Below are 24200 nucleotides of genomic sequence, written 5' to 3'. Positions count from 1 at the left end.
CCACTCTTTGATTTTGGGGACTGATTGGCCGGGATTTCGGGGTTTAATGGCACGCCTAATAAAGAGTGGGTCCTGCCGGTTAACAGGGGAGGGTCCCGGTGTCGCTTTGGCTGGAGCTGCGGTCGCAGAGCCGTCTACGTCATCTCCGCGACAGAGTGAGGAGCCACCGGCCCCTCCTCTTTCTATTGGGGAATCCCTCGCGGATTTCCCACTGGAACAATCGCGAGACGAGACTCTGCGACACGCGTTTGACCAAGTGAGAGTAATCGATGGTCAGACGCTCCCGCCGGGCGCCACCCCGTCCTTCCCCTATTTTTCCATTTTGAAGGATAGGTTATACCGAGTGACGCAGGACACTCAGACGAAAGAGCGAGTCACCGGCGCTTGACCACGCGGGGGCGTGGTCAAGCGCCGGTCTGTGACAGGAGGGTGGAGCCGGGGAAGGTGAGTGGCAGAATCGCGACACCTGAGGATAATTAACCTGTGTTTGTGTGTGTGTGTTTTCCCAGTAACCACTCCCTATTTAAGGAGGCAGAGAGAGAGGAGAGGGAGCGCAACCCGGGACCAGACAAGTGTGTGCGTGTGAATGAATGAATGCGATTATACTGAAAAGTTGTAAAAATAAATCGCCTGTCTGCCTCCAAACGCTGTCCTGCCGTCCTCTGTGCTCCACCCACACTCGATACGCGCTACAGTTGTCTATGTTCTATTGTGAATACAATATCAGTTTTTGAGATTTGTAAATTATTGCATTCTGTTTTTATTTACAATTTGTACTTTGTCCCAACTTTTTTGGAATCAGGGTTGTAGAAAAATGTTGCCTCTGTCCAAATATTTATGGACCTAACTGTATTATAAGGTTTCGATTACGTTTTGTGCCCTTAATACATCATTGTGAACTTGCTGTTGCTATGGAACCATGAGCGCATTAATATAGAGCTGAGATTTGTCATGCAGCTGGCACTATTGTCAGACCTGCTATTCTAGAAAAAGAATCAACATCCTTTGACCAATCAGATTTGAAAATTCAACAGCACTGTGGTCTAATATGTTTTATTTATATCCTGCTTTTCAGTAACTCCATGTTTCTATTTTTTGTCTATTGCTGTTTTTGTGTAATGTCTCGTAGACTCTGTGTCCTCGGCGCCTGCAGATTTTTACCCGTCTCAGAGAAACACATCCTGTTTGGCCGTTGCTGTGGAGGCTGAGAGGAAAAACAGGGAGATTTCACGACAACTGTTCTGTGTTTTTACTGCCTCGCGGTGTCAGTATCTCTTACTCTCTTTCCCTTTTCACACTATTCTCTTTCTCTGTCGTGGGCTTAAACAGATTTTGTTCTCTTGAATGAAGACATGCCATGCTAAACACTTGTTTTCCAAACACTCTCTCTCTCTCTCCATTGGAATCCATCTTTTCTGTGACAAAATGTTGATTTGGAGAATGTCCAAAGCACGTCGAATCTCTGCATAAGCTATCTCATTCTCATTATCTCTAGCTGCTTTATCCTGTTCTACAGGGTCGCAGGCAAGCTGGCGCCTATCCCAGCTGACCACGGGCAAAAGGCGGGGTACACCCTGGACAAGTCGCCAGGTCATCACAGGGCTGACACATAGACAACCATTCACACTCACATTCACACCTACGGTCAATTTAGAGTCACCAGTTAACCTAACCTGCATGTCTTTGGACTGTGGGGGAAACCGGAGCACCCGGAGGAAACCCACGGGGAGAACATGCAAACTCCGCACAGAAAGGCCCTCGTCGGCCACGGGGCTCGAACCCGGACCTTCTTGCTGTGAGACGACAGCGCTAACCACTACACCACCATGCCGCCCTGCATAAGCTATGATCTAGCCATAATAGTCACTCATTCGCCACATTGAGGTCTTGTGTGTAAATACAGAATAATGAATTAGCAGCAGACAGAATGATTTTCGACATTCCACCATGTGTAGCCAGAAATAGAAATTCCATGTTGATTCAATAACCTTAATGGGTCGATACCATTGGAGTCGACGGGGGGATATGAGCTGTTTGGCATTGTAATTTTGTGACGACATATGTTAGCAACTGGCTTAATAAGATCCAAATTGTGCTACAGTATCCAAGCACTGCAAAGGCTGTATGTGCTTCAATGCATATATATATATATATCTCTTCTAAATCTAAATGTTCAACTGTCCGGTGTCGGTGAACCTGAGCCCACTGTAGCATCGGATTCCTGTTCTTGGCTGACAAGAGTGCAACTTTTGCTGTTGTAACCAATCCACCTCAAGGTTTGCTGTGTTAAGATGCTTTTCTGCTCATCACGGTTGTAAACGGTGGTTATATGAGCTACGGTGGTCTTCCTGTCAGCTTGAACTAGTCCGACCATTCCCCTCTGACCTTTCTCGGGCAGAACTGCTGTTCACTGGATGTTTTCTTTGTTTGTTTTTCGCACCATTCTGTGTAAACTCTTGACACTGTTGTGCATGAAAATCCCAGGCAATCAGCAGTTTATGAGATACCCAAACCAGCCATCTGGCACCAACATCTCTGTCCTGTCCATCAAGGGAACTTGACCACCGCTGGACTACACCTGCAGATACAACCCCAATTCCATAAATTTGGGACACTGCGTAAAACATAAATAAAAATATAATATGACGATTTGCAAATCATGGAAACCCTATATTTCATTGAAAATAGTACAAAGACAACATATCAAATGTTGAAAGTGAGAAATTTTATTGTTTTTTGAAAAAAATATATGCTCATTTTTTGAATTTGATGTCAGCAACACATTTCTAAAAAGTCGGGGCAGGGGCATGTTTACCACTGTGTTGCATCGCCTCTACTTTTAACAACACTCCTGTAAATGTTTGGAAACTGAGGAGACCAATTGCTGTAATTTTGAAAGAGAAATGTTGTCCCATTCTTTCCTGATACACAGTTTCAGTTACTCAACAGTTCGGGGTGTCCTTTGTTGTAGTTTGTTATTCATAATGCACCAAATGTTTTAAATGGGAGACAGGTCTGGACTGCAGGCAGGCCAGTTTAACACCCAGACTCTTTTACTATGGAGCCATGCAGTTTTAATATGTGCAGAAAGCGGTTTGGCATTGTCTTGCTGAAAGACGGTAGGCCTTCCCTGAAAAATATATCATTCAGCAGTAATGATGCCTTCCCAGATGTGCAAGCTACCCATGTCATTAATACACTCTCATACCATCACGGATGCTGGCTTTTGAGCTGTGCACTGATGATAAGCCGGATGGTCCCGGGAGGACGTAGTGTCCATGATTTCTAAAAAGAATTTCTACTTTTGATTCGTCAGACCTCGGGACAGTTTTCCACTTCGCCTCAGTTCATCGCAAAAGAGCTCAGGTCCAGAGAAGGTGGCGGTGTTTATGGATATTGTTTATATGTGCTTTTAACTTGCGTTTGTGGATGCAGTAATGAAGTGTTTTCACAGACGATGGTTTTCTGAAGTGTTCCTGAGCCCATACAGTGATTTCCACTACAGACATGTGTCTGCTTTTAATGCAGTGTCTCCTGAGGGCCTGAAGATCACAGGCATCCAGTGTCAGTTTTCAGCCTTGTCTCTTGCAGAGATTTCTCCAGATTATCTGAATCTTTTAATGATCTTATGTACCATAGATGACGTGATCCCCAAATTCTTTGCGGTTTTACGTTGAGGAATGTTATTCTTAAATTGTTGCACTGTTTGCCCATGCAGTCTTTCACAGAGCGGTGAACCCCTCCCCGTCTTTACTTCTAAGAGACTCTGAGTCATTCTGTTGGGATGCTCTTTTTATATCCAATCATGTTACTGACCTGTTGCCAATTAACCAAATTAGTTTTTTAGCATTACACAACTTTTTCAGTCTTTTGTTGCCCCGTCACCAACTTTTCTGAAACATGTTGCTGGCATCAAATTCAAAAAGAGCATTTTTAAAAAAAAATTCTCAGTTTCAACATTTGATATGTTGTCTTTGTATGATTTTCAATGAAAAGTAGGGTTTCCAAGATTTGCAAATTGTCACATTCTGTTTTTTATTTATGTTTTACACAGTGTCCCAAATTTATGGAATTGGGGTTGTATTTTTGGATGATGGCTCATTCTCACACAGCACTGCAATTACATTGGCATAGCTGTATCACATTGGGTTGAACACAAAAAGCAGTCCACCAACAAAAAAATATCCAACAAACTTTAAAAAAAACAATCACATTTAAGACCTTGGCTTGGGCTTGGCCCTTCATATGTTAAATCAGATACTTCCATCCATTATCTGTAACTGCTTATACTGTACAGGGTCACAGGCAAGCTGGAGCTGACTATGAGCGAGAGGCAGGGTACACCCTAGACAGGGTCATCGCAGGGCCGACACATAGACGCAAACAACCATTCACACTCACAATCAATTTAGAGCCACCAGTTAACCTAACCTGCATGTCTTTGGGGTAAACCAGAGCACCCAGAAGAAACCCACTCAGATACGGGGAGAACATGCAAACTCCACACAGAAAGGCCCTCGTTGGCCGCTGGGCTCGAACCCAGAACCTTCTTGCTGTGCAGCGACAGTGCTAACCACTACACCACCATGCTACCCTGAATCAGGTACTTTAAGCAGAGAAATTGAAGGTACTTCAGGACCCCCCCCCCCCCCCCCCCCCCCCCCATTAAGGGTACACTCATAATATTAACAGATTCTGTCCAGGGTTTATATGTTTGCCTACTTCACCAAACCTCTCCTTCTGCTGCTGTGGATGGTTTTGCATCTGCCCGAGTGTCATGATTTATAATTGCACTAGACCAGAAGAGGATGAGTTCTCTTTGAGTCTCGTTCCTCCTAAGGGTTCTTCATCATGTTGTCTCAGGGAGTTGTTTTTTTTTTTTTTTACAAAACTGAAAATGATTTATGATTTATTGAACTTTTGAAAGGTCTTTTTATGGCAGAAAAATGTGACTCTGGATGGATGGATGTACTTTATTGATCCTCAAGGTGAAATCTGGGTTAATCTGGAAATCTGAGTTATCTAGGTTATTACGAAATGTAATTACAGTCCAATTATATACACACAATTATATACCTATATTCACATTTCCAGGATGAAATATACATATCAAGGTAGAAAAGATAAGTGCACGCCTTGGGCAATAATGAAAGGTACAGTTTAGTACCCTTTATTCTGAGAGTGTGTGCTAAGTTACATTTCTCATTCGTACCAACTGATCAAGAGTCTAATTTTGCCTGTAACTTGCTGAGAAAGGCATCTGATTGTAGTCGAGAGTGACTCTTGGGCCTCAGCTCTGTCCAGCTCTCATCTGCAGTATGAATTCACAATGGAAGAGGAGTAACTTATTTCATTAAGGAAAAGTGGGCCGTGACATCACAGCACAGGAGAGCGATAAAAGCTCTTTCGACGACACGGTTTTGAAGAAGGAGAGTACCAGGAATTCGGACCACAAATCCAACAAAGGGTTGTCTTGTCCTGGTGGGAAGAGCAACTCGGTTATAGACATCTGTGGCGCTCAACGGTGAGTAACACACGTACAATTTTGGAAGGCATCATTACATTATTTAGGTATCCATTCTCCAACTTTACTTTTTTCATTCTTTCTATTGACTTTGCTTCACTGCGAAAAGATCAGCTTGTTTACAAAAGAAACGAGTAGGTTTACTTCCCAAATTGTGTGTGAAAGAAGAAAATCATGCTGCCACAAGGCGATCAGGTGATTCGCCTTAAGCCTGGGTGAAGATAGCAGGACAATGGGACAGTTGTGGTACTTCAGGATAAGAGATTGGCCTTGCAGACTGCAGATGTCTTTTCTTTTAACCTTTCAAATTTTAACACATAATCTACAAATACTTTAAATAAGGAACAGAATGTATGGAATGTTACACTGATACGTTATTGTTTTTGCTGACTGGACTGATTTTGGGCTTCGGGGAATAACTCCAGCTCAGAAACTTGTAAACATGCTAGCACTGCTAATAATAAATGAATGCTCCAGTTAGCATGACACAAATGAGCTTGCTCCCTGGACTGTTCTAACTTGATTCTCAGAATAAACCCTTCACTTTTATGTTGTTTATACTGTAAGAATAAACTTTTAAAAACTACATACCTGTAGGTTTCTAACCATATTTGGCTTTGAGGTAAAATGAGCAACTTGGTCTTTGCAAGCATTGCTTGCACAATTTGCTATTCTACCTTTATTCTGAGTAATAAGTACTGAGAAGACATGTTCTTGATTTGTTTTTTGGTAGTATTTTGCTTTCAACGTTAATTTCTACAGAAATACTGTCTCCAAAAAAAAAAAAAAACGTATCCCTATTTGCAGACGAGCCTATGATATCCAAACTATCCATTTTATAAACTTTTAAAGGAAACATTATGAACCAATTTGTGTCTGTCGGGTACATTTGGGTGCGTGTATAAGAGGTATTGGGAGGCACAGGGACAGGAAACACATTGTCAGTCTAGAACATTGCCTATTGTATGAGTCATTCCTGTTCCAGTGTGTGTCTCTTTCTCAGCATTGTAATGTAGTACAGAATCTGGTAAATATATTACTACTGATGCAGCTTCAAAGACCTAGAGCTTTTGCTAATGTGGAAAATGTAAGGATTAGATTAACCATGACAAGCCGTAATCGACTGATATATTGACCTCCAGGGATGAAATAATCTGTCTAAGAGAAGGGATGACACAAAAATAACACAAATGATGGATGTCTTTCCCATTCACATAGGTTATTGAGTGCAGATAAGAAGACTAAAATAAACCGATCATAGTTCATGGAGCTTTCGGGGAAATGGTACCAATGAGGAAAAATCTCCGAAAAAAAGAGTACACGACCCCCCTGCTGTAGACTAAAATCAATGTGCTTCAGGAGCTTTGGTCTTGTTTTCCTTGTTCTCCTCATCATAAGTAGTGGTAGGGTCTGAGAGTTGAGAGCTTCCTATCAGCAAAAAACATGCTTGGGACTGTGTTCTCTCTATAAGCAAGACAAATCCAATAATACATTTATAACACAGAGGATCTTGAGCAAGTCCATTTACACCAACAAATTCTTACGGAATGCAACTTTCCTCCCTACTCTGCTTCATGTTCCAACTAAATGAGGTTTATTGTGTGAACCCAATAATTTATACAGAAAACATGAGCATTAGTGAGCTTACAAACCAACAGGCATGATTTAGTCTTTGTACAATATTCCTGGTTCCAAAATCCAGCACTTACAGACATCACAAATTACATGTTCAGATACATACACAGATGATTAGGAAAACAGTTTTGGGAAAAGTTTTTACTTGTACCCTTTAGCCTTTATGTAACACTACGACACCATATTGCCGACAGCTGGAACCTTGTGTCTGGTAGCACCATTAACATCTTCGCAGTTAAGCTCTCCAGTGAAAACTTGTGACTCTCATTGCCACTTTCCTGGTGATGTTTTTGTCCACATACCAAGAGCAGAACGAGCAACCAATGGCCATTCTGAACCGCAGCAATCACAAGACTCACAGTTCTCACATGTATAACTCAAGCAGTTAGAGGATAAGTTGTACAGGTTTGACAACAGAAATGCATGCACTGCTTTCTAAAATGCATTCAGAGAGAGAAAGAAAAATAAAATAGAAGGATAGAAAAAGAATATTTTAAATGACCAGCAGTGGTTGATGATATCTAGAGGAATGATTTCCACATTCTAAGAGATAAGCCTAACACTGCAGAGATACCTGAAGAATGGGAGTGAGTATGGAGGAGTGGGGAAAGCTCAGCCCTGTGCAAGATATGGACTTGCAAAACCTGCATACTTACGTCATTACATCATTTGCAACATGCATGATAGACCAGTAATAACACAATTTCTTTCCACAGAATGAAATGGGACAGAACCAAGGTAAGGTTGGGGAGCAACAGGGGACACAGGAGGAAAAGGAACCCAGCCCAGACCCAGGGGGTAGTGAGAAGGAAGGAAACGCAAGCAAGGAGACCTGCCGAGAGGTGGAGGATGACGCGGGACTGGTTAGGGAAAGGCTGGATGTGAGCCCAGGCACAGAGCCAGCATCACCTACTCTGAAGCTGGATACTCACTCTCACAAAAAAGGGGCCCCTCCTATTGACTGGGAATGGATACAGGGAGGGGATGGAGAAAGAGAGGGAGGAAGAGAAAGAGGAGAGGGCGAGGAAGGCAGGACCAAAATTCGAGGTTTTCAGAAGCTGAACAATATTAGAGTCATTAAGAGAGGCACGTTGAGCACTGAAGTGACTGGTTCTTCAAAACCAGAGAGCATTGCTGTGGAAAAAAGGAGCAACAGGATGAACCTGGAGAACTTGACGAACTCAGACTGTCAGAATAACAGTCATGAATGGAAGGTATTTCATAAGGACAACATCCAGGACCTTCCATGGGACTCATCTAGCAGAGTGGAGAATGTTCATTTACAGCAATCCAAATCATCAGCCAATGAGGAGAAGAGTGTCACTTCGGAGGTTACACGCAGCCTTAAGGAACAAGACGGAAGCGGCATGACCGATAATGTGGCTGTTCCTGGCATCGATGCCATAACTGTCACAGAAGATTTACATGATGACAATTTTCCATTTGAAATGCCTATTCCGAAGTCTGAGGCACCAACCAGAGCCGTGGAGAAGAACAATCTAGATGCATTGAATGCTCTGTTAAAAAAGAATTTACCTGGAGAAAATCCATTATGGCAATACGAACCTACTGTCATCCTAAAGTCTTGTGAACCAAGCATGGATGAAGAAGACAGAGGGAGATTATCACTTTCTACTTCTTCTAGAGATAACCTACCATTAAAATGGAGATCAACCAAATCTGAATGCCAGGAGAATATCATTCCGAGTGAATCAGGTAGTTCAGGATTACAGGAGCATGCAGCAATAGCAGAAGAAATCTATGGAACAGAAATACCATCTCTTAAAATGACCTTAGATCTGTCAGATAGATTGGAGGTCAAAACAACAGAGATGTTATTACCGAACAGGGGAGATGTCTGTGATTTCGCCACCACGGTGGAGAGTAAAATCAGGGATAACTTTGGAAAAATAAAAAAACACCAGGCTTCAAGTAGTAATATCGAGAGCAGTGATACAACAGAGAAGAGCATAACTAACGCAGATTCCTCAGTGATGGCATCTTTGGATCTTGCAATCTACAAAGGTCCAACCATGTCAGGGTTTGAAGAGTTACTGGAAGAGGAAAAACATTTTCCTATGCCAGACTTGGAGAGACTGAAGAATAATGCAGAGAGAAAATCTGACATCTCATGCGGTGGAGGAGGAGTTTATAAGGAGACTAAAGAGTTCCTGCAAGAAGACCGAGATGAATTTCATCCCCCACCAGAAACAGCCAATGTTCAAACTGAGAAAATTCCCGAGCAGTTTTTGGCCGTGGTGACTGGACAGTCAGAGATGCCGTCACTCCCTAACATGACAAAGGGCATTAAGGGTGAACTGGATCCCCATCTGCCTTTGTATGCAGCCAGGGAATCAAAAGATACTCTTGTTAGAGAGAGAGAAATAAGAAATCAAGATACGCTTTTGGGGAAAGCTATAGCATCAGAAAGCGACTGGGACAAACTACCAGGCAATATTATGTTTTCCAACCAAGACAGGGATAAGGGAAGGACAATGGCAACAGAGAAAATTTTGAAAGCGCGATCAACTGTAACGTTTGGGAAAGATAGTGACAAATCCTTTGGTGAGATGACATCAAAGAGGGACAGATACAACCAGAGTGGTGATAAAAACATCATCTCAGTTCCTGATATTCATCAGGAAGCATCTGTATCCATTTCTAACTCCAAGCTCACCTCTGTCTCAGATAGCACTGCAGGCCATGAAGAGGGCAGGCTACTACTGTCTCATGTAGAATCAAAGACTTGCGTCCCTTTGACTGAAGTTTCAAAACCTATGGAAAGCCACAAAATAAAGAATATAACAAATGAAACAAAGCTTTGCATTGCAGATCCCGTAAAAGCATTCACTGGTCCTGCCAAGGATGGATATGGAAGTTCTGTATCGCAGACCCCTGAGACAGATAATGCCACCACTCCTCTGGATGTGCAAAATTCCCTGCAACACAATACAGTCCAGACCAATCTTGCGCCACAATCCACTGGACAGTCTCTCGCTTCAGACACTGACGATGCCGATCAAAGCACTGGAACAAGGAACGGTCAGACTCCTGTATCTGTTCAAGGTGGTATCCCAGCAAGGGACAAAGCAGAAAACCCTCCAAAAGGCAAGCCTGTATCTGACCTGATAAAAGAAACCATCCAGCTGCATGAGAAGATGAAGGAATGGACCAAACCTGCAGAGGCTAAAACTGATGTGATCTTGGACTCTACACAGTCGGTCAAAGTGGCACAGATGAAGGCAGCGTTCGACTTGCCAAAAAAGTCACCGGATAAAGGTCTGGAACGAAAACCTTCAGTGAGGAAAGGTAAGACTCAGTTTGTTGTTGTTTTTTTTATTTTTTATTTTAAAGAACATGCCTCCTAAAATGGAGGCACGATGGTGTAGTGGTTAGCACTATCGCCTCACAGCAAGAAGGTCCTGGGTTTGAGCCCAGCAGCCGACGGGGGCCTTTCTGTGCGGAGTTTGCATGTTGTCTGCATGGGTTTCCCTCCACAGTCCAAAGACATGCAGGTTAGGCTAATTGGTGGCTCTAAAGTGACCATGAGTGTGAATGGTTGTGTGTTTCGATGTGTCAGCCCTGTGATGACCTGGCGACTTGTCCAGGGTGTACCCCGCCTCTCGCCCTTAGTCAGCTGGGATAGGCTCCAGCTTGCCTGTGACCCTGCACCGGATAAGCAGTTACGGATAATGGATGGATGGATGGATGGATGCCTCCTAAAATGATGGACGCGTACAAGTTTACTGTTGTAAACTTTGTTTGAATGGTTGTGGTTGTTCTTACTCAGTGGGAGTGATTATTAATCTCTCTTTGGAAAATATATGTGACGATAAGTAGGAATATCCCTTCATGACAGAGATGATTCCCAAAAAGACATGGGGAGATCATGAGCAGTCCAGAAGCGTTGCTCTGCTGTTCAGACCCTCCAGGATTTCGCGCTGTTGCGATTTGCAACTTCAACGCAAATTCAACCAATCTCCGCGAATTCAGGGCGGTGTTGCAATTATATCCAATCACCGCAACTTTCCCGCGAATTTGACCAATCGTTGGCGTCGTCTTGAGGTGACGTCGACAAACTACCTTCCGCCTTACTTCCAGTGTTGCCAGATTGGGCGGTTTCAAGCAGTATCTGGCAACACTGCTTACTTCCGTGACGTTCAAGAGAAGCAGCATGTGCGAGTCAGTGTTTATGTAGGCTTAAATTCTGTTACTGAAAGTGTGTTATGTTTACAGTGAAGGACTGTGTGCACTTTACATTATTTTTTTTTTACTTAATACAAGAAATTAATGGATGCCAACATTTTTGCCAAAATGGTATTTTATTTTCCATTGTTTAGGCAGCTTCAGCATCATACTGTGAGATTCTGTTCAAATTGTTTTTTTTTTCTTCTATGAAGCCTGAGCCATTTATTTTATTAGTTTATAATTATTGTTTAATTTAGTCTTCAGGAGAGACTGCCTGCACACAGCACTAGTATTAATAGTTTTTTTTTCTTACATGAAAGCTGAGGCATTTATATTATATTTTAAGGTAACTTCATGTTGTGCTGTGAGGTTCTCTGCACTTTAACTTTTGAACCAACAGGTGCATTTGGATAAGTAAAGCCTATTTTTCTGCATTTTTGTAGTCCTGGTAATCTTTTATATTGGTAAAGTTGTTTATAGGACCATTTCTCAGTGTCTTTGTTTTTTAATCAATAGTTTTTCAGTAATAACTTAATGTTTAGCATATCACTCAATTTTAATCACAAAAAGAGAAAATCGCAACAATTTCTCGCAACTTTCACTTCCTCCCGCAATGTAATCGCAACAAAAACCTAAAAAACACCGCAATTTTTTGGAAAAACCCCGCAACAATCACAAAAAAGGCCCGCGGAATCCTGGCTGGCTGTTTGTTGTGCAAACCCTAGATTTGGGAAACTGCATTATGGTGCCATCTTGTGGGAAAGATTGAATGAACATTATGTGACCTGCTCACATATGGCATGAAGGAAAAAAAAAAAGCTCAATTAAACCACTGATTATAAGCAATATTTTTTTGAAACCATGAATTATTAAAAAAAAAGTTTGATTTTATATTATTACAGCTTATTTTTTTATTTACCTGGAACGTCCTGTTTGAATGGGCGGAGCTTTGAGAAGCGGTTGGGATTGGGAGTTCAGATGGTCAGTTTTCCCAATTATGGCGTTGTAAGGCGGGACATGGAAGAGTGGGCGTGGCTTGTGGCCTGGAGGCTTGGGAAGGCGAATGAGCCGCGCCAAAGGCAGGAACACGTTCAGCTGCACAGGAGCTGTACATATTATAGACTTATCGCTGATCAGGGATTTTTCTGTTCTAGCTGAGAAGGTAAGGCTTGTTTATTTATTATTTTTAAAAATGTTGACAGATTGGTGGTGAAAGCTGATCTGCAGTCTAGCACAAAGTTGCACCGATTCACAGGCCTGACTCTTCTCTAAAGATGTGTGTTCAGTGTTCCTGATGTTGTAGGGAAACGTGCTGCTTTGATAGCAGATTTAATAAGCCACCATTTTGCTTTCTGTTCATGCTCATTGCATAATGCGGGTTTTATTTGGGAATTGTGTGAGACGTTGTTTTTCAGGAACACACACTCGATCCTTTTCATTTAAACTGTGCTGCAAATAGCTGATGGAATCTCGAGCCTAGGGATCACTTCTGAGCATGGTTTTCATCTTGCTGTTTGTCCCTCTATATGCAAATTATGCATGAAGTAACACCCAAGTTTGTCGCACACGTCTTTTTTTCTGTTGGTTTTCTGCTCGAAAATCAACGCGCTTTCTTTTTTCCCCCCTGTTTTTTCCAGTCTTGCTGTAATGATTGTATTAACACTGTGAGATCAGGTTAGGTGAGAGAGAGCCTCACCCATATGGGATCTGACTAACTGACTGACAGCTTTTGGAGGCGTTGTGAAACAAAGGTGATCAGATGAAGCACGATGAGGGATTTTTTTTTTTTTTTTTCCCGGGGGGGTTTTGCTTTGTGTTGAAACACGCTGGGTGAGTTCACATTCCCCTGCTTCCCTCTGCGCATGTCCGGGCTTGCTGAATAATGTGGCCCGATATGATCGCGAGCAAGGCTGCGAAAATGCGCGCGCGCGTGCTCAGTTTATATAATGTGTAAACTGTGATTATTATTATTATTATTTATTATTATTATTATTATTATTAATAATATGAATATTTTTGCTGTACAGCTGTAAAAGTGAGCACTCACTCCCAGGTTTATGGCGTTTACGACTCTCCCAGTGTGTGGGCCGTGTTTTCGACTATATTCACTTCATCAGTGTTGCACGCTAGCCACTCCTTGGTTTTGGATTTCTTTCTTTCTGTCTGTCTCTCTGTCTGTCTGTCTCTGTGTGTGTGTACTACTGTACTAAGTAGTAGTGCAGCTATACAGTTCCTATATCCCATTTAATAGGCCTATTTAGTACGGCACTATGCGGTTTCGGATGCAGCCACAGCGACCGGGGGACACTGTCGTGAAGCGGTGTCGTGAAACGTGGCGGTTTCCTTGGTTGCCCGCATTTCCGGCTTGCCTGACTGATGACGTAGCCGAGAGCAAGGCTTTGGGACACAGGATGGGACATTCCTAATCCACCACACAAATAGCTGTTTGACTGTTGAATTGAGGTAGTGAGGATGAGTGAAAGGCTTTCAAACCATCTCCAAAATGGTGGTTAGACGAACTGAGTGTCAGTATGTTTGGGTTCTGTGATAAGGACGTCATACTAACAGCCAGCCCTACATAAACATTGTTATCTAGAAGGGTGTACGGTATGCCTCTGCCAATCCACATATCAACATCAAACTCGAATCGCTTGAACCAAGCATAATGTTAACGCTGTACATCAAAATCCGTTCACTACTTTTTGAGTTACGCTGGGAACAGACCAAAAAAAAAAAATCCTGGATCCGTGTACATAATTGGATCCTGGATCCACATACATGGGCAATTCCATGTAAATGTCAACCTCACCATGCAAAAATAAAGCAACATGCAATACATCAAAACCAGTCCCAGAGATATCACCTAGGCCTGTATTTTACAGATGTGAATAAGTTGAACCAATTTGTCACAAGAATTGTTCCCTTCGCCTTCAGTACTTTAGCTAATGACGCTAATAACTTTGATCATGTACAATTCTATATTATTGCCACAAGCCACAGAAATGTCTGCTAAAATCCACAAAAAAAGCAAAACAATGGCCATCCTAAATATTATTTAAGAACTTTGATAGTTTTAGCTGATATTTAGAGTTTTTTAAAGGGTTATGGTGGTTAAATTGCTGATTTTCTAAACATATGCCATGTCTATTTCAGACCGCGTCACATCCATAACGGAATTTCGTCACATCCATAACGCTGACTTTTCCTTTCGAAACTCTGCATGAAATACAAAATATTTTAAACAATTTTTTAATATTCACCTTGGACCCCTCTATCAAATGGATATCTCCATTTCGACATTAGGTTTACAATTTCACGGAGTTTGATAAAAATGTACAGTCACCCAAGAAAAGTGATACTTTTTCTGTCACATCCATAACGCATCTTTTATTGGCATTTTCTGGCGTGCCCTAGATGTACTATGGGAATTGTTCTTGTTCTATCACTTCTCCAGTATGGTACAGCCTTAAAATATGCAACACCTGTTTAAATACTGGGAGACAATAAAACATGCACTGGGTCATTTGTTGCCATTTTGAGTTAAAGTGTCACGTCCATAACGCTGGAATTGCTCAAATCCAGATTTGGAGCAAGGTCTAATCAGATTTCTCGTAGTCCATGGCCAACCTTTTCTCCAAATTTCATCAAAATCTGTTTTGAGTTATGTTGGGAACGGGTTGGGGGAATCCTGGATCCACGTACTGTACATACCTGGATTTGCATTAAAATCTAATCTAATCAGGTGTACCTTGGTCCGTGGCTCACCTTTCCTCCAAATTTCATCAAAATCTGTTCTGAACTTTTTGAGTTGCGTTGAGGGGGAACAAATGGAGGTGAAAACATGACCTCCTCTGCCAACGTTGGTGGAGGTAATAAAGGGAAAGGTTTGACTGGAATTTTCCACTCCAGAAAAAAGAAGTGTTCGGTGTTTATTTTTGCATTTCAGCTACAGTGTGAGTGGCGTTAAGAAATCACTCACTTACTCAGCATCTTTTCTATAAAGACATTCTTACTGGGGGCGTCCTTATTGAACATCACATACTCATTGCTGATCAGACATGGCATATAAGAAGAAAAATAATGGCACTTTTCCGGTCTGTGATCTAGTTAGCCTAATGGGAAAATAATGACGTTTCTTATGCTATTAAAGCAAGGAGTCATCCTTTTGTTGAATTATCAAGCTGTCTTTGCATTGTTTGCATGGCCATATTCATGTGGACAGTAGATCTATAATAATTGTTTGAGTGCCTTTAATAAATACAAGTATGGGAGTAAAAAAAAAAAAAGCACAAGTAGGTTCATTTTAGGCTTGCAGTTTTCTCATATTGAAAACATCCTCCAGTTTTATACATTCTCAGACTGACGTGGTGTAGCCAATCAGGTCACCGAGGACCTGCCCTTTCTGTTTTGAGTAAATGTTGTCCGTTTCATAAAATAGCATGAATGGTTTGTATTTAGTGATTAAGTTCACCGTTGCCTTAGCCTCTGCGAGACATAGCTGATGATGGTAATGAGGTTGCGGCAAGGAGGAAAAATCCAGTTGGGAAAGATGGCTGTATCCATAAACCTTAGGGTATTCAGCTAGATGGTGATGTGTGTCATGTTTGAAGATTACACCGTGCCCTAAACCATAAGTCTGCATGACGTAACAAGAACAGTGTTGTTTGAAGCAGAGATCTACCCAAAAGATTTTGGGTGAACTTAATCTCTGATTGTTAGAGAAATTAACTGTGGGGTTTTTTTTTTTAGTCAGTAGAGCCATATATTCGTCTCTAAGATTGATGTCATCTTGGGTGACCATCTTTGTGGAGTTTCACAGGTTCTCCCCATGGATCCAGCCCTAACCCTGCCCAGGATAAAGCTCTTATTGAAGATGGATAGATGAATGAATTTGAATGATCGAGTGGTTGTGTCATAGAGATGAATCTTAATATGGTCATGTTTGGGTGGGAGGTCAACATGCATCAGTTTGGGTCGCTGATTGATTGATTGTGTGTGGTGTGTATTCTTGGACTTGTCTTTGTGCTAGGCGGGAAATGGGTCGGCTGGGTAAAATTAGATGTAGGATGCACAAGGAAGCGGCTGTGAGACTGGAAAGGATGCAGTCTTGGGTGTGTGCAAGTGATTGTTGCTAATTACAGTATTCATGTAAAACATTTTGTGAATTTGGAAGTTGGACGGTTGTAACCTCATTTTGAGGAGTCATGTCAAATACAATATGACCATCATCTGAGTCTTCCTGAACTGACATGTTGATGTACAACTTTCAAATGCCGTGATAAGTTTGTAAAATTTTACCACAGTGTTATTGTAATATAATGTATTGTATTCATTGTTCCTGGGGAGGGGGGGCAGCAGATGGACCAAGCCAGTACATTCAGTAACCCAGGTCAGCAACTGGCCCAACAACTGCACTGTTTACAGTGATGTATTTCTGCAAGAATACCCAACATAAAACAGGAAACGCGACATTCCCAATCGAGACGTGCCAAGACACAAACACTTGGTGCTCTTTTTCTGTGTAATGTAGTGTATTAATTTCCAGTTAGTTCTATTTTAAAAATGAACAAAATCCAGTTAGATTGTGCTTTACAATAAAATGGTGACTCATGATTTATTTTCTCCTGGTATGCACTTTTGTTCTGCCTCTTGGGTTCTCGTGCAACAAATTTAACAGCATTACAGCATTTTAGTAGCAAACTGTATTGATGAAAAATATACCGCAGCACTGCTGAATTTGGGAAGGTGTTGTTAATGGTCTATAACAGGAAGTAGTCCCGGTTGCAAGGCGAATCACGTTGTTGTTTCCATAAATAACCACCAACACAGGATATTGGACAGTGAACACATACATACATGTATATTAGTTAAAATGTGTAATAAAATATATAATTGTTGATTGATTTTGGTTTATTTGGTATTTTTGGAAGACTGCACTGGTGGTGCCTTGTAACTGTCAGGGGTTTTAAACCCCCCACCCCCCAAAAAATTTTTGACACCGAATTGTCCATAGGAAAGGAGTTTGTGGTTGTTTTTAGTAAACAAAAGAATTTTAATTATCGGGATATTGTTGTCATAGAAGACAAATAAAACACTTAATGATGTGCAGCTATGTGAAAGCAATCAGCTTTGGCATGGTCAAAGTATCTCCACTTTGTATGAAGCTACATAACACGGACCCTGTTGTTTTGTTTATTTTCCAGTAACGGCGCATAATTGTTTTTATTCCTATTACAGCCAATATTTGTTAACTTGATCTGCATTTGAATATGCTTTAATGATAAACTTGTGAAGTCTGTATTATGTGAAATCTACGTTTCTGAAATACACTGTTTATATACCACAGCCTGATCTGTGGGAACAGGGAAGCCATGGCCTAATGCTTAAGCAGCTTTGGGAGCAAAAGGTTGCCAGTTCGATTCCCTGGACAAGCAGGAATGGCTGAAGTGCCCTTGATCAAGGCACCTAACCCTCAACTGTTCTGGGTATGCTGTACGTCGCTCTGGATAAGAGCGTCTGCGAAATGCTTGTAAAGTGATGTTATGTTCTGTGTTTCTTGTGTATCTTCCATGAGCCCTTGTGATTAAAAACAAACAAACCTAATTCTGTTTTATAGTGATTATCGCAGCAGAGTGGAGGCCTGGCTTAAAAAGGGTCTCATCAGAGCCTGTGTTTGTTTGCTTTGGCCTGGTCTAAGCAGCAGTCATTGAGCCAGAACACTCAAGTCTTGCTTGTTTTGTCTGCAGTGATAAACTTATAACGCTATCATGGGTGGCACTACCATTAACGTACTATTAAATCTGTTGGTTTAGCATTAATATATAAATATTTAGTCACTGCCTAAAAGCAGAGCCCTTGATGGGTGACTGTATGGACAAAATCTTTGCAAGGGCACAAAATCCTCCTGAATAGAAGAATAATATTGGAGCATATAATCCATCAAATTGTGTAGTGTTGTGTACAACCCTGATTCCAAAAAAGTTGGGACAAAGTACAAATTTTAAATAAAAACGGAATGCAATAATTTACAAATCTCAAAAAGTGATATTGTATTCGCAATAGAACAGACAACATATCAAATGTCGAAAGTGAGACATTTTGAAATTTCATGCCAAATATTGGCTCACTTGAAATTTCATGACAGCAACACATCTCAAAAAAGTTGGGACAGGGGCAATGGAGCACTTGCATGTGACGTCACAGCCGATCCAGATTGTGACAGACGCCATCTTGTCGGTCAAACGCCATATTTCCGCTTTCTACTTCTACTTCTGGTTCTACTTCTGCTTCTACTTCTACCTTTTCTTCTGGAAAACCCTACTATATACAATTCTACTACAACAGCTGCGGCTACAAGCTCTCCCTATCTGTGCACGTGTTTTATGTTTTTTGTGTGCATTTTTGCGTGTTGTTCGTCTGTACCGGACTTCAATATCCACTACAACCGTATGGACTTACTGGACATTGGTTTCCAGCAGAAAATGACGGTTTGTAGCGATTTCCATCACATGCACAACATTCCGGACGAGATAGCGAGACCAGCGGGGTCTCCGTGGATTGTTATCGGAAGCAAAGTGAAGGAGCCGGCGCCGGGAGCGGAAGCAAAAGTGAGGCTGCAGAGCCGGCCTGTTGACTAAGCTCAGAAAACAGCCACTCAAACCTCCACTGCTAAGCCTCTATCTCTCCAACGCCAGATTCATGGTAAACAAGACGGACGATGTGGAATAACAGCTGGAATTACCTTATTCTATTCTATAATCGGCTGGTCAGTGCTATACTCAATACTTAAGTGACTTACCCGTCCAATGAGGATTGTTATTTTCTTGTTTACAAGATGCCACATCTGAGTCGCTGATAAATCCTGAATTTCTGTAAAGATAACTGTCCAGAGATTTATAAGCACGCAGTGCTTCACCACTGAACAGCGAGGGAAAGTTGATGAGGTAATTATACACGTCTGGGTATTCCGCTGGCAGTTCAGTATCCACTGACACGGTCGTGAAAACTACGTCCGGTAAGCCATAAGGGTCACTAATCTGTAGATCGTTTATTTTAGACATGTATCTAGTTATCTGTTCATTAGAAAAATGAGCCGTGTAGTCTGTCAGTTGAAATTGATCCATTCTGTACACGAGTGCAGCAGTATTCAGCTGTGTTTTTTACCGACAAGATGGCGGCTGTGTACTTTCCGGTCACGTGACTGCAAGATCTCTATAAGAGGCTGGAAAAGTTAAAGGTACAAAAAAGGAACAGCTGGAGGACCAAATTGCAACTCATTAGGTCAATTGGCAATAGGTCATTAACATGACTGGGTATAAAAAGAGCATCTTGGAGTGGCAGCGGCTCTCAGAAGTAAAGATGGGAAGAGGATCACCAATCCCCCTAATTCTGCGCCGACAAATAGTGGAGCAATATCAGAAAGGAGTTCGACAGTGTAAAATTGCAAAGAGTTTGAACATATCATCTACAGTGCATAATATCATCAAAAGATTCAGAGAATCTGGAAGAATCTCTGTGCGTAAGGGTCAAGGCCGGAAAAGCATACTGGGTGCCCGTGATCTTCGGGCCCTTAGACGGCACTGCATCACATACAGGCATGCTTCTGTATTGGAAATCACAAAATGGGCTCAGGAATATTTCCAGAGAACATTATCTGTGAACACAATTCACCGTGCCATCCGCCGTTGCCAGCTAAAACTCTATAGTTCAAAGAAGCAGCCGTATCTAAACATGATCCAGAAGCGCAGACGACATCTCTGGGCCAAGGCTCATTTAAAATGGACTGTGGCAAAGTGGAAAACTGTTCTGTGGTCAGACGAATCAAAATTTGAAGTTCTTTATGGAAATCAGGGACGCCGTGTCATTCGGACTAAAGAGGAGAAGGACGACCCAAGTTGTTATCAGCGCTCAGTTCAGAAGCCTGCATCTCTGATGGTATGGGGTTGCATTAGTGCATGTGGCATGGGCAGCTTACACATCTGGAAAGACACCATCAATGCTGAAAGGTATATCCAGGTTCTAGAGCAACATATGCTCCCATCCAGACGACGTCTCTTTCAGGGAAGACCTTGCATTTTCCAACATGACAATGCCAAACCACATACTGCATCAATTACAGCATCATGGCTGCGTAGAAGAAGGGTCCGGGTACTGAACTGGCCAGCCTGCAGTCCAGATCTTTCACCCATAGAAAACATTTGGCGCATCATAAAATGGAAGATACGACAAAAAAGACCTAAGACAGTTGAGCAACTAGAATCCTACATTAGACAAGAATGGGTTAACATTCCTATCCCTAAACTTGAGCAACTTGTCTCCTCAGTCCCCAGGCTGTTTACAGACTGTTGTAAAGAGAAAAGGGGATGTCTCACAGTGGTAAACATGGCCTTGTCCCAACTTTTTTGAGATGTGTTGTCATGAAATTTAAAATCACTTAATTTTTCTCTTTAAATGATACATTTTCTCAATTTAAACATTTGATATGTCATCTATGTTCTATTCTGAATAAAATATGGAATTTTGAAACTTCCACATCATTGCATTCCGTTTTTATTTACAATTTGTACTTTGTCCCAACTTTTTTGGAATAGGGGTTGTATTTCACTGCATTGTCTTGTGATAGTGATGACGACAATGGGATGCACATCCCAGTTATGAATACATATTTATTCCTTTCTTTGACCCTCCGCATACCATGCGCCAGAAATGACACCATGATGTTTTATTATGGTGGGAGTCTGCTGGGTGCCTGGTGGACAGCAGTGAACCAGTGCTTTCACTTTACATCATTGCTATTGGATATAAGAACTAATTGAGATTAGATTATCTAAAATTATCTAAGGACAGATGCTAGGGCTGTGCGATATGGGGGAAAAAATGAATATCCCGATACATTTTCTCCATTTCACGATATACGATATTTAAATCTCCTCTAAAGGACCCCATGAAATCTAACTTTTACTCTTTACTGTTTTCACTACAATCCCTGCAGATTAAATAACATTCTTGGTTAACTTTACAGGTGGTTTTCAACAACACATTTTAAATGTTCATGTTAGTGATTTAATCACAGTTGAGTTGAAATAAGTATTTTTATTCAACAAAGATGTGGCACAAACTGCAAAAACAATCTTGAAAATTGCAACAAAGGGGCAACACAATACAGAGCTCAAATCAATAATCCACGTCCTCCTCGCGATATCCAAAAAAATGCCAGATGACTGACCCCTTACTAGTTCTTTTAGGAACCAATTCATCTGCTTCCATTTTTAATTTGTCGCTGAAATTGACAGAGCTTACACGGTAGCCTATGCAACATCAGCGATTGCACGAACTGAGTCAGCGCTGTAAACTGAAACTAGCACCTAGATGTCGCCCGGGATTGGTTGGCGAGTGCGTGACGTTATTGTTTTTTGTACCCTTAGGCAGCCTCTCATGTTACTGCCTGAGGGACAGGGAGAAAACCACCGGAAAATGTTTTAAACAAACACAAGTCGGCAGATGACCATAAAATACTTGATAGTTATGATATAATAATTTTATGTATCTCACACAGAATTTTCGGGGATATATCGAGTATATTCGATATATCGCACAGCCCTAACAAATGCTCATAATTACTGTATAATTCAATAATAATTATCTTCACAAGTGCCCGGTGTAAGAAAAAGCATAGAATGCAAATATACATTGCCCGCTATGAAAAAAACCAGTAGGATAAAAACCATCAGGGAAAATAAAACCTACTCCTTGCCTGAATGCAACATTTGTTTTCCGAAGGTTCGAGCAGTGTTGTAGTCGAGTCACTAAACCTCAAGTCTGAGTCCAGTCTCGAGTCCCTGGTGTTCGAGTCTGAGTCAAATCCAAGTCATTTAAAAAAAATTTCGAGTTCAGTCCGAGAACAAGACTCCAACCGCACTATTTGACGGTGGCTGTTTTCACGCCATTAACATTAGTTTGTTCCTGAACATGCCGTATGAACAGGTGAATGTGCTTCTCTTTGTCAGGGAGTGTGAAGTATTCTGTCAGAGATGGTTGGGAGACGGATGTAAGTGCAGAAGGTGTGTTTATTAATACAAGTGAAGACGGTAAACAATCCAGAACGGCAGGCAAAATCATGAAACGGGCAACAGGTCAAGCGAGGCACAAACAGGCTATCGTAGACTCAGCAGAATCAAAGACGAGAAACAGGAAATCAGGAAGCCAAACAAGGAAATAAGGCTCAGTAATGTGTCAGCAGTGCAACTTAATACTTCACAAAGTAAGTGTGTTTTCACAGTTTTTATATTAAGCAGGGCTGGGTTCAAAAGATCGATTCACGTTAAAAAAATACGAGATTGATTTAAAAAAATGTGTGGCTCGATCTTTTCCAGGTGGCTATAGGCACTGTTTTCTCGACCGCGCAAGGACCGCTATAAAAAGCGGGTGCCGGCAAACGAAACCGAAACTTAAGAACGCGAGGTGGCTGAAGCTGCACAGCTAAAATCACCGCCTGGCCTGAAAGCTGATGTATGGCATTACTTTGGATTCAAATGTTACGAGGACAGAGACGAAGTCGACAGAACAAAAGCAGTGTGCAAACTGTGCCGCATAGAGGTAAAATATAGTGGCAATACAACCAATCTCCGCAACCACTTATCCAGGCACCACGCCGACACAGTTTCAGCTAAACCTGCGGCGAATCAAACTGCACTGGAGAAGGCATTTGGTGTTAAATTACATGCACAAACACACATGGAGCTGTTCCTGTCAATAGGGACAGTTTTTACTTTAAAGTGACAATCCAGCAATATCTAAGTAGATCTAGATCGATATCGAATCGGATCGTGACCTTATGAATCGGAATCGAATCGATCCAGGAAATCTGGATCGATTCCCAGCCCTAATATTAAGGCGCGCTGATTGCGCCTTAATCCTGTGCAGGTGTGAGTTGTTCATGGTGCGTGCGCAAAAAGTCCACTTGGTGCACACGCTGTCCGGAATGCACCCGAGAGTCTATTTGACGCATGCGCCAAGGCGCGCAGGTGTGACACTCTTGCACAAAATTAGTCCAAAAATTTATGTAGATGTAAATATCTTATGCCAAATTATTATGGCATGTTGGGTTTCTTGTGGTGGTACTCGTATGTACGGTTGTTGTACGGTCTCATAAGCCATCAGAAATCTGTTCACTGCATTACCATATTCTTGCTGTCAGTTATTTTAGTAGGTTTAGACGGTTGGCATTTACATGTTGCAAAAGAGTTGCATACAATTTGTTTGAGAGGAAAGTATTTAAAATGTGCATCGACAGGAACTTTAAATTTTTACTTCCTTTTCAGGTGAGGCAGAGAAACTTTCAGCATGAACGTTTTGTGTAAAACGTTATATCTTTAGTGAAGTGTTTTGATACACTGCAGCCCTGCCGTTGAGTCATATCCCGATGGGACATTTTTATTGGAAGCTGCACTAGAAATCTGCGCTTGAACTTGTTTTAGCTGGGATTCCTGCCCTCATCTGTCACGGACTTAAATTAAGTTACTGTTCTCGTGTTGTCAGTGACAAAAGGCAGGGCTTACGGACCTGCCAACCTTTATGCATTTTGCGTAACCGTCTGTATTTTAACAGTGGAGAACGCAGAGACGAATTGCCGCTCGGAAATGTTCCAAAAGAGGAGTCTTCGTAATAACAGCAGACGAACTGATGGACACATGGATCTGGAATGATTGACATTTACGTAGGTGGTTTGATCTCTCCCGTATTAAAGGACACTCCAATATTAAAAGCCCCATCCCCTTCCTACACATCTCACATTAGTAATGTTTGGGTCTGTTCTCAAATCGAACACCTTTTTTTTATTTTTATTTTTTATAAA

General features: G+C 41.7%; 2 protein-coding genes across 2 annotated transcripts in view; both read left to right on the top strand.

The window, feature by feature from the left end:
- The first annotated feature begins 7881 nt into the window (after positions 1 to 7881).
- Positions 7882 to 24051, top strand: si:ch211-108c6.2 (uncharacterized protein LOC559375 homolog). Its single transcript, XM_060908020.1, has 2 exons — positions 7882 to 10468; positions 23954 to 24051. Exons 1-2 carry the CDS (start codon positions 7882 to 7884, stop codon positions 24049 to 24051), a joined length of 2685 nt encoding a protein of 894 aa, XP_060764003.1.
- Positions 12400 to 24200, top strand: part of coro1ca (coronin, actin binding protein, 1Ca) — a 106040-nt gene continuing 94239 nt past the window's right edge. Inside the window, exon 1 of the mRNA XM_060906779.1 lies at positions 12400 to 12509. The gene's annotated coding sequence lies outside the window, so the exon portion shown is untranslated. The remainder of the gene's footprint in view (positions 12510 to 24200) is intronic.

The sequence above is a fragment of the Neoarius graeffei genome, chromosome 24 (genome assembly GCF_027579695.1).
Source record: "Neoarius graeffei isolate fNeoGra1 chromosome 24, fNeoGra1.pri, whole genome shotgun sequence".
NCBI classification, from domain to species: Eukaryota; Metazoa; Chordata; class Actinopteri; order Siluriformes; family Ariidae; genus Neoarius; species Neoarius graeffei.
This window is presented reverse-complemented; position numbering and strand designations above follow the sequence as displayed.